Here is a 16,143-nt window from a genome sequence, read left to right on the forward strand (position 1 = left end):
GTTTGCTCTATTATGTTAAATACATTGTTACACAGAATTATAAAAAAAAAAGCAAAAGAAATGCTCATCTATCGAGCACGGGGCACAATTTAGAGAACCATTATTGGCAAGCATTGGCAGGAGATACAACTATTAACTTCTAGGCAACAAAGAAGGTGTACATTTAGCAGAGCATTTTTAGAATTGTAAATCACATGCTAGATCTGGCATAAAGACACAGAGGAGAATAGCTAAGCCCACAAAACACAGGTGCAGGCCATAAACCAAAGTATCACCCAAGGGGCGGAGGAAACAAGACTTTAAAAGCCAGCTAGCCCAGTCTGAGTGTCAAGCCTTGGGAGAGATGGCACGACGAGAGCAGCAGACACAGGATAACCCCCGTCCCGAGCCCCTGTGCTAGGAAGGTGCAATGGTGGAGACCAGGAAGGAGAAGGGTCTGGTGCTTGGTAAAGAGGCAGACAAGTGTTATATACAGGTGGGAGAAATGTAGCTTGTGGTGTTACAAGAGAGGAGTAAGAGTTGTGTGGAGGAATTCTTTGGTAACAGAGGGATATCATGTTCAAGAAGAGGACGAGGGGTACCTTCTGGAAGAAGGGCAATACCGTTAGAGTAAAAGCAGGGCTGTACCATTTGGTGAAAGGATGAGCAAGATATTGAGGTCATCTTAGAGGGGAGAGAGGGGAAAGAGACCGAATTGGAGAGTGTGTCTTGGGAAGCAAGTAGAGCAGCAGGTTCTAAGAAAATAAATTTGGTGTGGAGAGGAAAAACAAGGAGACAGACACAAGGGTGGATTACAGAGAAGGAAAAAGTAATTCAGATAGAGGGGGTGTTGTTGGCAGGAGGAAAAAAATCGATACCATCAGGAGAGGAAGAAGAGGGACAAACGTGGACTATCTTAGGCAGGCGAGGGAAGGTGAGACCAACCCCTTATGTAGCAAGAACAGGGTGGGTCAGGGAACCACATTGGTACAGGGGAGAGTACAGAGGTTGTTGCAGGGATAAAATGACATGCCTATGGGGGCAGGAAAGGGGGGGGGACAAGGACAACTGAGGAGAAGCGAGGGCCGAAAAGGGGCACAGAGAAGCAGGGGTAAAATGTGAGAGTATGGCCATGCTTCTCCTTCAACGCCACCACAGAGTCCAAGGTACACCCAGATGCACCAACCTTGGGCCCAGTCTGGCAGGAAGTCATGCCGGCCACAAGGGGAAGTATCCAAAGAATCCCTCATAGGAGGCAAAGAACTGGAGGATTATGAAAATATCTGGCTGCCCTAGAGAAAAATCTACACAAAGAGCAAAGGGTTAGAGAACTAGGCGACCCCCCACCTGTCCGACACTTGGAAGAGTGACAACATCCTTCGTGAGGAGGGAAACCTTTGATCTGCACCATTACCTTTTTTAATAATTGGAGTAACTTTGAAACACTTTGCTTTGCACCCAACATCTGGATTGAATTGGCGTGGTTTTGTTTCTGAGACCGAACACTTCTTTGATGGACCGGCTTAGGAGCAAGATGGGAGGACCTATCCTGGTGACCCATAATTAAAGAGAGACTAGCCCCTTCCCTTACATTACATGTTGACACAATCATTCTGGCACTTTCGGTGTCCTGAGCTTTGCCACCATTCTGGCCCATTCGGTTTACTTTGTACTAAAAGGGCAATACAACTCTCTGGGCCTCATTAAGAGTTTGGCCAAAAACAGTGGTAATACCACTGCATTACTGCCACATTACCGTACTGCCGAACTCTGGCTTTGGAAGCAAGGTGGAGGAAAAACCTCCAGCAACATTTTGGAGCGAATTCTGCTACCTTACTGCCAAAAAACACCAATTCTGACAGAATTACCATTGGTGGTAATTCTGATGAAATCCCCATGGAGTCCTATGGACTCCACAAATGCTGGTGGACCAAGTGGTGGCAGCGGTAAATCCACTTGGTGGTATCTCAGTGGATTTACCTCAGATGCCATCAAACTCATAATGAGGCCCTATATATTTTTGTGTCTGAGATTCAGTTCTGGGACCAAAGTGACAGGCTGTCGTTTTATTGGCCTGTCCCATGTTCTACACTACAGAACTGTTCTTGAGCATGGTGGGATGCCACAGAGGTGACTGGAGGGGATGTTCTGGGAGATTCCCCACATACTACCTCCATGTCTCGCAACACCTAGCTGGTGGCTTCCCACAGTGACTAAAGTTCCTGTGTCTGCCTCCATGATCTCTCCAGAGATGATGGTCTTAACTTCGAACTTGAAAAAATTGGGAGTAAAATGCTTCAAAATCCTATCTGGGGCCCTGTTTGCAAGGAAAGAAATAATGACAGCTCTAAATATAAAATATTGCTTTTATCCTCCATTTACCAATACTATTATAAAGTTACTTTCAATTTTATAAAAACAATAATTTACCTTTATGTAGATTTTCATTCATGTTAGTGGACAGATCTCCGGCACCTGCAACTATGAAAACCATAATGTTTACCAACAATAATAGCAACACAAAATCAACACTGTCATATTTAAGATATGTCTGGCAATAACTGGCACTAGATGTGGGTCTCGCTTTGAAGACATCTAGTGGGGAGACCAAGGGGGCTGAAGTCTCCATAAACCAGCAGATGATAGATGGTTAGGTGTTATAGGGAGGATCCTATGGTATGGGGAGGGCAAAGTAGGAGTAGGTCACCTCTATAACCTCCATCTCGCGGTTGGGGATAGTCACAAGTGGGCTAAGGTAACTGTTCCTTTAAAGGACTCAGCTCTGGCACTAGGGAATGTGAATTTGAAAGATAGCAGTGATACATTGTTTTCCATGTGCACAATCCTAGGCCTTTCATAGCTTCACAGAGCTGACACCATTACTAGCAGTGTCTCTTTAAGGGAACAGATGTTTCAGACTTCAAACCAACATGTAAAATACCCATCTATTTTCTTTGATACTGTGAGCTGAGCCCGCTGAGACATCAAAAACCATCTATGCGAATTGCTCAGAGAGCTTTCAAGGATGCAAAATGATTATTCTTACACAGTTTGCTTGGTGAAAACAGAGACTTTGAGAGAGTGCGAGAACAGAGGTACACTGCAATTTTGTTGGCGCTTGACCAGAGAGGCAGTGGGGTTAAGGCGCTCATTTTCTTTCATTGTTATTGCTCTTCAGCGCATACATGCTGTGCGTTTGCTGAGAAACAACACCCCCTACAAAAGAGGTTTTCCTTCACTCAACAGTAATAAACTCCTCAGGTCCATAAACACAGGGCACCAACACCCTACAGAAGTTTGATAAGGGTGCAGAAGTGGTGGGAATGGATTCTAAAATGGTGGGTCAGCATACATGCTTGGTCATCCTCCAAGTCACAAATTACAAATTACAAGCAAATTACTTAATTAGGTTAACTAATCCCTACCAGTCACTCATATGTCTTCACACGGAAAGCCTAATCATAGGGGAGAGGCAACAGGGCTAGTTAAACCTCAATCAGACTATGTGGGTGTTTGCAGTAGAAGCTGGTGGCAGGAGTATGGAAGAGCCATGAGCTTATTTGTATGACAATTCTTTTTTGTTTGTCATGTCCCAGCGCTATTATGCCCACGGCCTGGTTTACGAGCTATACAAATAAAATAAATAGAGTTTAGAGAGAAAAGAGGTGTTTGGGGGAGGCCGGAGTAAAGACCTTGGAGGAATGTTGGGAAGGAAAAGGAGAAAAACATCAGGAGGGGTAAGGAGAAACATCAGGTGTGAAAGTAAGAATGTTTTTCAGAGGCAGCAAAAGAACAGGTGCAGGTAACAGAGGGACATTAAGAGGTCAAGAGAGAGAACCTAGCCAATGAGGTTAGGAAGGTTTGAGTGAACAAAATTGGTCCAAGGCTGGGGATAGCTGATTTTAAAAGGTATCAAACTCATGGTGAGAGAAGGTATAAAGCATGTCGCGTGTCAGCGAAAAGGTACAGTCGAGAATTTTACCTTAATTTGATAGACCACGTTTAAAATACTGCCAGCGCATTTTCAGTTGGCAGAGGGTTCAGAGTGTCAGAGGTGTAGAACTTTCCCTTGGGATTAAACATTTGGTGAATTTTCCACCTGTTGATAAATGGCATCAAACCCATTCATTCAAATATTTTGCTGGTCTTCTAACAATTCAATTGTTTCCTTTATGATTAAGTATTTTAATCCAAGAACCCTTTTATTTTTTTCTTGTTTCACTCCTGCTCATTAGGGGCAGCAATCTATCACTAATTTACTAATTCACAACTTTTCATTCCAAAGGGGAAAACGGATCAGTGTTGACATCACTGGGGGTTCAAAAGGGGCGTCCTACCATGGCTCCTGATACGATTTAGAAGTAAGAATGGTTTACTCCATAATTTTGAAGTTGGGAGTAAAATGATCTTTTAGGTACAACAGGAATTCTCATTCATTACATTAAATCTCCTTCCTATCAAAAATATCAATGCAACTGTGTCCACGAAATCAGGCGACCAATCTCCTATGTAACAGTGGGTTCCTATTTTTTGTTGGCAAAAGTTTCTCACCATTTTCATTTATTGTAAATATATGCCTATTTTTAGGTAGTACAAGTGGCTGGTACGTGGCTCATTTGTAGGGCCGTTCCCACGCCATATCAAGGTGGCTACAAATTGAACATGGCCTATCAATTGAATCAGTAGTCATAATAGCCAAACAAGACAACATTTTCTTTTCTTTTATCTTCATGTAAATAAGGATCATGAAGATACTATTTGAACACAGTAAGACTCCCGTCTCTGTTTTTTTTTTGTTTAAATCGCGTGCATGTTGCCAATATCCCGATCTTTGCTAATATGATTAAAAAAAAGGGTTTTCTTAATTATGAGCTGGTCTTCAAGGAGGTGAGACCTTATTGGAACCTGTTAAGCTAATAAACAGTTAATTAGGGTTTATAACAGGGTGACATGAACATAGCACGACAGATCTAAACGCATTCTCATTACACAAATCAGATCCCATCACTTGGTTGAGGGGGACAGAATCACTGGCAGTTCCAGGAGGTCAATATTCCACAGTTGTGCTCCCGTTTCCACCACTTTTTCATCCATTTGAGATATTTCCTCCCATATTCTCACATCAGGTTTAGCTTTGCTTCAGAATAGGTGTCGCAACATGACACCTATTCTGGCCAAACTATAGAGTGTTCGATATGGGGAAGTATATATAGCCTGTGGGTGTCTGGCTATGAAAAATTAGTACCCGGCGAGGGACAATATGATGGTTTCAAACGATCGGATTGGCCGTCACTGGGTCCTTAGCTGCCCGACAAGGCTCCGCTCACCGCCACAGCCCTGGGGTTCCTTCTGCAAGTGGCCAACATGGAAAGAGAGGAGGGACTATGTGTAGTCCCTCCTCTCTTTCCTTGGCGGCCATTTTCTTTGTTTCGATTTTGAATCTTTTTTCAATGGCCACCATGAAAAGGGAGAAAGGACTACATTTCGTCCCTTATCCCCTTACTGTGACGGCCATTTTTCTTTTTTTCTTCTTTCAGTTGGAAACACTGACGGCATCTACCAACTGAAAAAAAGACTCTGGTCATACAGATCGGAGTACTGAGCTTCGCTCGGGCCTGTAACTATGCGCCTGGGGTATTTCCTGAAGCGGTAATGCCCCCCTGCTCAGGGCTTATGCTTAAACAGAATGTCCTAGTTCCAATTGAGAATTTAACAGTTTAGCGCAAAGCAAGCTTATTTATAGTGCATCATCTTATGCATTTTACACAAAAATGTATTTGGGTGTGTTTTCTGAGTCAGAAGCGGCCTCCGAAACATTGTGCGGCTTTGGTGCGGATTGACTCACATGGGTTTGCACGTTGACTGAGGTCTTTGGGGAATAAATACGGGTTACACCCGTCCCGCGAGGAGGGGAAACTCCTGGTCTTTTGGGCTCCTAGGACTCCTGGCCTGTGTAGCTTACGAGTAAACCCGAGTAAGGGCATTTCGTAAGTAATATAAGCAATTATTTTGGAAACATTCACAGAGGGTTTCGTTTCTGTGGCTTATCTTGCTAAGTCAATTACTGAGAGTGTATGATGCTCCGAAGCTAAAACAACAATATCATTGGTGGAAGTGTATTATTGTGAAATAGTACATACCTTGGAAATGTACTATGTCACATAATTGGTTTTGACCCGAGTCTGTGAAACCACGTACCTGATCTGCAAAATAAGGATTTTAATGTCTTTTTGGTAGCATTGACAATTGCTGGATTGTGAGAGAAGAAAAAAAAATGTTTTTAAAAAAGTGGCATTTTCTTTATAGAATGGTCTAAAATTAACCTGCATTACAATACAGGTTCGGCGACTGCGGACTAAGTTAGTCTATGAGCCATCCTTAGTACCATTTGCTGGAGTAACTGTGCTCAGACACAATCATAAAGCGAGCTTCTGGCTGCGCGAAAGATATTCTATTTACACACTGGAAATACATGTAACTCGGGGGTGGTGACTGCGGACTATAAGTCTTTGAACTAACCCTGTTTTTGCGATTCTTCAGACGGGTAGAACAAAGTAGATAAACCAATAAGCAGTGATGTTGGTCTAGCTGATAGAGTTACTGGTGCTACCTTGTTTTTGCAATCATGAAATTAAGAAATTAGCAGAAATCAAACGCCAAGACAAAAGGAAACAAACTGGCGCCGGTGCAGGAAGAAGCTGATTCAACTACAGCCTCTGCCCCTTTAAGAATTACTGATTTCTTTGGGGGGGGCATTGTACACATCAAGATACATAGTGAACCAGCTGAATCAGCTGAAGAGGCTGCCTACATATTAGCTGAACTTGATAATAATGTTCTCCTTAATCTCTGCTATAGCTTTGAAGGACAAATTAACAACTTGGAGAAAGTGGCTGCAGAGAATGCTGTAAAATATGCATCAATTAGTGCTAGAGATTAATAGGGTCTTGGAAATGAGAATCATACTTCTGTTTCTACTAGTCTCTCGTGCTCACCCTGGCTCACTGGACTAAATGATGAAACATCTAATTCCTCCATTGATCAAGACCGGATCAACTTTAGGAAAGAGGGAAACATGGGAACCCTTGTTTGGGGAAAAGCATAAAGAACAAGAGGCCCATTATAAAGCAACTAGTTTTGCTCTCAAAACCTTGCTAAAACTCTCCCATAATATTGCATGTCAAGTTCAAATCAATGCGGCCCTACTGGTTGGTTTGGGAAAGGGTAGTCCCAATACTCCGTTGTTTGGTCGTATTGGTCCATCTACCTTGGGCATGAAAGTGAAGGATCGCCCTACAAAAGATAATCATCCCAGTTTACCGGACAATCTGGAATCAACAAAAGTTGAGATTTTACTGGGTAGTGACAATGATGAGGAAATGAAGATGCCCAATAAAATAGAGAAAGGAGGAGGAAGAAAAAGATGACTAATAATGAGAGACCTACCGCCAGGGCAGCAGGGGATTGTGGTGAAGATGAGGATGTAGTGAAATCCCGGAATAAGAAACGTTTGACAAAGAGATCTAGGAAGAAAGCTGCCAGAAGGGCCAAAGGGGTGGCCTCTAAAACCGGAAACCTCACCAACTGGCTCCTAGGAGCAACAACAGGAAAACCTAAAGAGGCTAAAGAAACACCTGAAGTAGAAGAAATCCTTCTTTGAATGACAGTGCAATTTCAATTGATACTTCTGTATGTGAATCTTACTATGAATCGGAAGAGGCGCTAAGAAGTGATGCTTACTCCTAAACCCATTAAACGAAACAAAGTTGATTTTGGTGGAAGAAAACAAAAAATAGCATTCTTCCACTTAAATCATTTAACATGGGTACTACTAAAGGTAGAAGAAAATCTATCAACAGAAGTCGACTGTTGGAAATTCTTAACCAGCTTTTGCCATTAAGGCTGATTAAATCTGAGCATCTTAAATTTGTTGAACTATGTGATGATATGATAACCACAGTACACTGCCATGCTGAAGTGGTGAACCTGATTAGGTTACATTCTGGAGAACCTATGAAAAGGGTTTATGAATTGGATTGTGAATGTGTGAGGAGTCAGGCTAATATATTTAAACAGAATAACGACAAATATAATCAAAAAGAGGACAGTAAAGGTGTGCAGTACAGAAAAGCTAAATCGGGTAATATGGGTAACCCTAATGTAAGAGCCCACTGAGAATGGCTCTGTTCCCTTCTCACCCCAATGATGGTTAACAATTGAGTGGCCACCAAAATTATAACCTGGAATACGAGAGGTCAGTCATCTCTTCAAGAAGGATGGATCTCCGAGTCTAATATCCATGGCGGACATTATACTTCTCCAAGAGACTTGGCTCATGGCATCACCCTTTTTTGATGGTTATAAATCTTATGGACGTGATGCCAGGAGGGGGATGAACGGTAGACCCTATGGGGGATTGGTTACGCTGGTGGCAAATTATATTCCCTCAAAAGAGATCCATGCCAGTATTAGCGATAATAATGATCTGGGTGTTGAATTGTTAATTGGTGGTCAACAAAAGGTGCCGATAATCAATGTAGATGACACTCCGGGGGATGAATCTACTTTGGGTATCCAGAGCACCATCTTTGAGCTAATTACTAGCAGTTATCCTGTTGGGGATGAAATTGATATTATAATTGCTGGTGATCTAAACTCAAGGATTATATATATGAGAATGGTAATGTAGATTCGGTGAGTACGGTAAGGAACAGGAACAAAAATCATAGGTGGAAAGTATTCTTTGAAGAAATGGAGTTAAAAATGGTTATATACCTATGGGGCCGACATGGCGCAATGATCTTTGTACCTCTACCCTAGACTATATTTTTGTTAATTATGCAACTCTAGAAAAAGCATTGGAGTTGTAGGTTAACTTTAAGGAGTTCAGTGATCACGCAATACTCCGTTGTAGCTTTGTAAACAGAGCCATTAGGACTATTACTAGTGATAGGACGGGTGAACTAGTGATTTATAGTAAGGGCACTCGTTTGGGATGATCAGATAAGAACTTGAAAAAGGCCAAAATCTAGAGTCATGGGATGATCGACAATTACAGATATATGAAGACAGCTGTAGAGATTGTGATCAGGTTAGCTGATTGTATGTATAAATGTGTAGAGAGGGGAAGTAATTTTGCACTCAACAGGCTGCGATGCCGGAAAGACCCTATGATAAAGTGATAGTGGCAACTAAGAAGAAACTGAGGTATGATAGAAGAGTGGTTGATCAGCTAAACGTAGAACCCGAAGATAAGCTTAGGAGGAAATGCTCTATCAGGAGTTGGTATCGAAATTTGAGGGAAAGGTACTTTAGCTCTTAAAGGGATGTAGTCTGGCAGAATATGGTGAAAATACTAATTGAGGGAGAACAATCGTAAAATGTGGGCAAACTATAAATTGGTTACAGGTGGAAGTAATGATGCTCTACACTGTAACATTGAGGAGCAGCCTTGTGCAAGTTATCAGAGTAAAAAAAATCTCTGGACCCGATTTTGTACTTGTAACTAGGCCTATACCTGACCTTACTATTAGTCGTGATTATATCTTAGATATCATAAAAAAGGTCAAATCCTCTAGGGCGCCTGGCTCTGATGGGGTTTGTAATATGATTATCAAAGATAATCCCGGGGTATGGGCTGACATCCTGTTGACCTTGTATGATAAAATAATAAACACTGGTATTTTACCCACCTCCTTGAGGATGTCACACATTATACAGTGTTCAAAAATGGTATAAGAGCCTCTCCTGACAATTATCATCGGCTTGCTTTGACAAACGTTCCTAGCAAAATATTTGCAACATTCATCTTAAAAGGCATCAATAATTGGATAGCCAAAGAATAAATCTATAACATCTCACAGATGGGGTCCAGGAAGGGCTGCTCCACTAGTATGAATATCTTCATCATAAATACTCCGTTAGAAGAAGCCAGGGGGAAAAAAAGAGCTGTCTCTGTATATTCTATTTGTTGATTTTGCCCCAGCTTTCGATACAATTGACAGAAGGTTACTCTGGCAAAAAACTAGACACAATGGGCATGCCACAACATCTATTGTACTCTTGTATGCTGTTGTATAATAATAATTTTGGCAGAGTAAAGTTGAATAGTCAGGTACATCTTTTCAAACAAATCCCAATATACGCGTTAGCACCTACTCCATTTAATCTTTTTTTTGCTGATTTTCAAGACGCCTTCCTGGAGAATCGGAATGCTTTCCCAAGAATTTGGGGTAGCTGGGATATGCCGACGATATAGTGATTTTTGATAACACCTTCTTCAGCATTTCCAATAGTGCTCTGGCCTTGTGCAAATACGCAAAAAGTAATGGGTTACAAATAAACATGCTGAAAACCCAATTTATGGCAATAGGTCAGAAGTGCACTAGCAAACAATCTATCAATACCTTGCTAGGTTCTATTGGTAGAACAGAGCATTTATAAGTACCTGGGTCAGGATTTATAATCATAAAAAGAAATGTCTGCCTGCAAGAAAATAATAAAGTAAAAGCATTGTCCACAATGATGGCGATAACTGCTTTTGCAAAGAAAACTGCAGGCTATTCTATGATGGGAGTGCTAAACATTTATCGACAGAAACAAGTGGCATCATTTCTGTATGGCTTGGAAGCCTGTTATGTTGATTGAGAAGACTGAGCCGATACATTAGAGGGGGTGGTCTAGCAGAGAATCTTGGGCCTCACTAACTACACCCCGATAGAGGCAATAAGGTTGGAGCTTGGTCTTGCCTCCTTGGCCACCCATATCAACATTAACAGAGGGCTGCTTTATATGAAGACTATGTATGCAAAAGATCACTCCCTGTTTATAATGAAAAATGCATTCCAGGAGGGTAGCTATGAAAGCATGCAAATATTTAAGAAATTAACAAAAACTTCTTTGATAAAATATGCTGGTCGCCACATTGGGAAGAGGGTGAAGGAGTGTTTTGCTTCCGACTAAAGATGATATCTCTGTTGACCTTTGCAATCAAAAAACCACAACCTTTCTTTAGACTAATTCCGTCTCTAGCTACAAGGTAAATATTCCTGGACCTTCAGCTTAATCGTCTGAAGGTCTTTGAAATCACAGAGCCTGGCAAAACATAGCTGCGGGAAGAGAACATGTAGGATCTGCATGGAGAACAGCCACATTGAAACCGCAATCTATGTTCTTACATCCTGTGTCAAGTTAAAATCTACATATGAATGTTATCTATTAAAATATGTGAATAATCTGGAAGACTTAAGTATGGAAAGCTTTTGGCTGAGAAGCCTTTCTGGCTCAAATCGGGGCCTTATGATTGCAATTACACAAGTTTGGAAATCTGTAGAGAAAACTTAAGTGAGATTATTGGAAAACCTCCAAATTGTATAGGAGAAATGTGTAGTGATATGATAATGTCAAAAATTCCAAGTTGATCAGCACCTCAGTTGTACTATACTATGTATGCGCTAATGGAGTAAGACTAATTTAGTATGAACTCACAGTAGTTGGGTTAAGGTTTTTCTAAGCTTAATGATTCGCATAGTTTACCTTAATGTTTTCCTTATTATTATTTTGTTGGTTTTTGCTGTCTTTAAAAATCTTAATTTCATTATATGAATGGTTGAATTATATGTATGATTCAACTTATGCTTTTATTATTCCTCTGTTTTGTAGTGTGATTAGTATGCGCAATGCATTTTTTAACCATCTTGTGATCTATGTTACTAATAAACACATCAAAAAAATTATGCATTTGTTTTGTCATGATTATTTTTTTTATTTATTCTGCGCACACAGACGCACACACACAATAGCCCACTGTACAAACACACTGCCCCAGCACAACACTGCTAACATGCACCACTCCTGCAATGCACACACATACCCTGCACCGCAGCTCACATACAGAATACCCACAGCACTGCACATGTCATCCCAAGCAGTAAACATATACTGTCCCAAACACTCCACACACACGCAGCCACTATAGAATCTGACCTTCCAGTGCTAACTGGGCACACAGAAATCTGGCATTCATTAATATGCTTTCTGCACATGATAATAGGTGTCTTTGCTGTGAGAAATATGAATATTGGATATTGTAACTGGGCATAATAGTATCTCGCCATACCGAGCTAAGTGGGAAAAATCAAACAGCATTGAAATCCTAAAGGGCATAATGGGAACCTTCTGTGCTATGTGTGAGGAACCAACAATGAGACTTGCGACACAGTACTCATGGTGATTGGCATAAACGTTTATTAAACAATAAAGGGGTTGTAAAATGCCTCACTCCCTGATCTAAGTAGTATTTCCCTACCTCAACCAAAACTAGCATTGTTCCTAAGTACACTACGAAAAATATGGCTACGATATCACTATAATGTGATATACATTTCATACAAGAATGCATCACCTTATGTATGGTTAATATCAGTGTGTATAGGCCCATATTACCAAATTAATGTGAATGCAAGCAGACATCCAAGGCCAAATGATAATGATGTGTTATTATATAGCACATACGCTTTAGTGCTTTAGATAGAACAAATATACAGACAAAATCACCCAAACTGCGTATGTACTCATTTAGCGACTTCAGAAGAATGAAAGGCTACGTTAAGGTGTTTTCGAACAGACTAAATCAGTGACTCACCCCCTGAAGTGCGCCTGAAACAAACCTTTAATGAGTCTAACAATTATTGTATACAATTTCGGAAAGACATTTATTATTCCTATTCTTTCTTATTTAGGGTCACTGCTCAAAGTTTTACACTTTTGAAAATTTTTTTAAAAAAAAAAAGAATTTAGGGGTAGCAGGGGAGACCACAGGGCTAGCAAGGGAGACCTTATGGGCTGCAGTTGTGACCCCTGGCGACCCCCAAATGACATCCCTGGACCAGGAGCTACCAGTGAGGAGCCAGGAGTCACTGCATCGCGTTCTGCAAATCTAACTTCGACATAAAATGCAAACCTATCACTTTGTCCTTTATTTATGACCCCCATATGCTTTAAATTTTGTATAGATCTGTCCGAATGCTTATTTATAGATTGTCACAAATGCAGAAAGTGAAATTCACATAGGTGTGTTTGAAGCCAAAAGTAGCTCTTGGTAGCTGTTGGTGTCAAGCTAACCAGGCTCTTCTAGGCCACAAGCAGGAGCGAAAGAGCTCCCAGCTCCTTCCATTTTCGAACCCTGAAGTTCTTTATAGCAAAAGAGGATAACTCCCTCCTCTTGGCATCGCAATCCACTCCGGGGGAAATGACTCCCTTTCCCAGGCTTTTTATTACATTCAACACAGTTCACATCCTAAGGGCATGGGCCTTCCTTTGGATTCTCTTTCTAAGGCAACACAACTTGGGTGCGGGTCCCAGATTTGTATACTCTCCTGCCAGGTTTTCTTATACAGTTCATTATGGATGCAAATCCCAGATTTGCAGTTCTCTTGGTGTACTCACTTGGTGCGAGTCCCAGACTCACCCTTTTCCTTCTGGTTTTTGCAAAGTTAACAAGGCTGAGAGGAAGGCGGTTGCTTTTCTTCCTCTTCTTCAGGAAAAAAAAAAACATGAAAATGTAAGTTGCAGAAAATAAAGAAATATAGTTCCACCAGGAAAAGGGGTTTCCCTTCCCCTACATTTCCTCTGGTAATTAGAAAGTCACTTTATCGCAGTTCACGGCTCTCCAAGTAGCATAACTCTTTTCTTGGGGTTTGTCCTGGGCTTCTCTTCTCAAGATAACACCTTCATAGGTGCAAGTTTTATTTATTAATTCTAGTTTTTACTATAGGACACTGTTTCAAATGGGTTTTTAAAAATGTTTTTATTCATTTTATCCAAATTAAATTGACAGCGAAAAGTAATATATTTCGATTGTAAAAGTGGCTTACGGATGTAAAACCAGAACACTCGCGCTTGCGTATGTAATCTTGTTTCTTAAAACAATAAAACTTGGTTTGACTAAGAATATGTATATTTATAGTAACGTTGAAACAAAATGTGATTTTGAAGAGTACAAAAAATATTCTGCGTTAAAGCAAATAAACGAAACCTAGCATGACCTTGGAAATTTGAGCACACAATACATAGTCGCTTTGTAATTTGTCCCTAAAACTCTTGTACTAAAAATTGCAAGGATAAAACGTATCAGGTAACATCAAAGAAAAGATAAGATGCAATTGAAAGAAACTGAACGGACGAAAATCAAGTTTCTATTCATAAGAGCTGTTGAACAAGGACAAGCTTCATTTACATTGCGAATATAGAAAGGCTACAAATCTTGTAAGCAAAATTGACAGTATTATAATATAATATTTATGCAAATGTGTGCTTGACGAGAAACAGAGTACCACACAGATATTGGAGCTGCCGCGAAGAAAGCTAATTTTTTTAATTGATGTATAATGTATACAGAGAAAGTAATTTTTTTGTGAAATGTGTTACTTAATTTTGCCAATGGGTACTAAAATAAATTTTCCATTTCTCTAATTTACATAGTTAAAGCATCAGGATGTGCGTATGTCAAGACAACCATCTGCCCGTCAATGGGTTCTTTAATCAGAATTGGAATTCCACCATCACAGACGGAACAAGGATTACTATCTTCTGGGACGATCAAATCGCCCAAGTATGCCCATTTGCGGTGCCCGTCATCCTAACAAACATGCCAGAGTTTACTCAATGAAGATATGTGGATATCAATGTTTTCTTGTCGATGTGTAACAAAACTTATTTTTCTCTCCACCAAAACACCATATGCTTCGATAAATAGATATTTTGACTTACAATTCAAGTACTGGCCATCAATGGACAGAATCACAAAGATTGCATGGAATGTGACAGTCGACCTGAACATTCGAACTATGGCTATTGTGTTCTTCCACCAATTGTGTGTTCAAAAGGTATGAATGTTTTGTTGGTTGTATTTCATTTTCTTCCCATTGAATTAAAGAAATATAAAGACTTGGTAAATTCTCAACTAGGAGTATTTATTGAAAAGTGTACAACATTTTCTGTTTTTGCGAAAAGAGTAAACATTTACTTTGGGCATGAGTGTTGATCTTCTGTGTCTTGCGTTAGGTAATGTGATGCCGTTGTTGAGGACGGGGTACGTTTAACTATGCTGTGCACCAACGTCATGAGAAGAGGTGGATCATATCGGTTTGACATGTCGATGTAAACATGAGGGGCGGGTGATCTGAGTTACTGCCACGAGGGCATATGAATTTAGGGTGATGGATCAATGGATAAGATTATCACAGGATGGCGGTTTACTAACCGTGAGTCGCATTTGCAAATGTCAGGGGCGAGCTTCTGTAGCAACAAGATCCTGGATGGGCGGAGCCACGAGGAGCCACAGAGCCAGCGGTGGCATGAACAGAGAGAAACCTGCTCGCTGCAGGCACCTTGACCGAGCAAGCGTCTCCGGTCAGGGAACGAGACTTGATGGGAAAACAACCGTCTTCTCTGGTGGCGTGGCCACTGAAGAGCAGTGGTGGGATTGGTGCTCATTAACCTATGCACCTAATCAGCTGAAAGCAGTACCAACCAGAACACAGACGCTAGCGATATGTGGACACCTGCAAGTCCTATAATGATTGGTTACACGGAGAACCAAAACCGACGCAGATACGGAAAACAGTGAAAGAGATACAAACATTGTATGTCATGACTGGAATAGGTGCCAAAAGTACGAGAATGAAAGAGAAGCTAACGGGCACACAGCCCCACTAAAGCAGAGGTGAAAGGATACAAACTTTGTATATGCAGGCTGAAATAGCAAAATAGGCTATTAAATAAATTGTGAAACACCGGTCTACAACCATGAAGGTGGGAGACAGAAGTGCCTTGTCAAGTAATCCCGAAGACATTTGAAATAAAACCTGAGAAAAGTACAGTTTTCTTTATAAAGGGGGAAGAGTGAAACCCATACTGAAGACAATTATAATTTCTACCAAGTGACTCTAGAAGACTGAAAACTATACCATTGTGTACTAAACTGAGAGCAAGTCTACTACAAGTTGGGCCAGGCAGAAACCCACACTTTTTCCTTTAGTTAGGCGTTTTCTAAAGTGGTAGGGCCAGTTATTGGTTAGGATCTGGACAGAAGAATTTTACTTTGGACTTGACGTGGACCCTTAGCTTTAGTTTTGTTAGGTAGGGAACTTCCCTGGGAGCAAT

The 16,143-nt window shown here is 40.9% G+C and overlaps 1 protein-coding gene across 2 annotated transcripts in view; it reads right to left on the minus strand.

Annotated features, from left to right (window-relative positions):
- The window catches only part of TOP6BL (TOP6B like initiator of meiotic double strand breaks), a 1,011,792-nt gene that overhangs the window by 950,682 nt on the left and 44,967 nt on the right, over positions 1–16,143 (minus strand). For both annotated transcript variants that reach the window (XM_069643061.1, XM_069643062.1), the window contains exon 3: positions 2,410–2,460. In XM_069643061.1, coding sequence (XP_069499162.1) covers positions 2,410–2,460 — 51 coding nt within the window. The remainder of the gene's footprint in view (positions 1–2,409; positions 2,461–16,143) is intronic.

This window comes from Ambystoma mexicanum, chromosome 2p (assembly GCF_040938575.1).
Source record: "Ambystoma mexicanum isolate Mex_15411 chromosome 2p, UKY_AmexF1_1, whole genome shotgun sequence".
In the NCBI taxonomy this organism is placed as follows: domain Eukaryota; kingdom Metazoa; phylum Chordata; class Amphibia; order Caudata; family Ambystomatidae; genus Ambystoma; species Ambystoma mexicanum.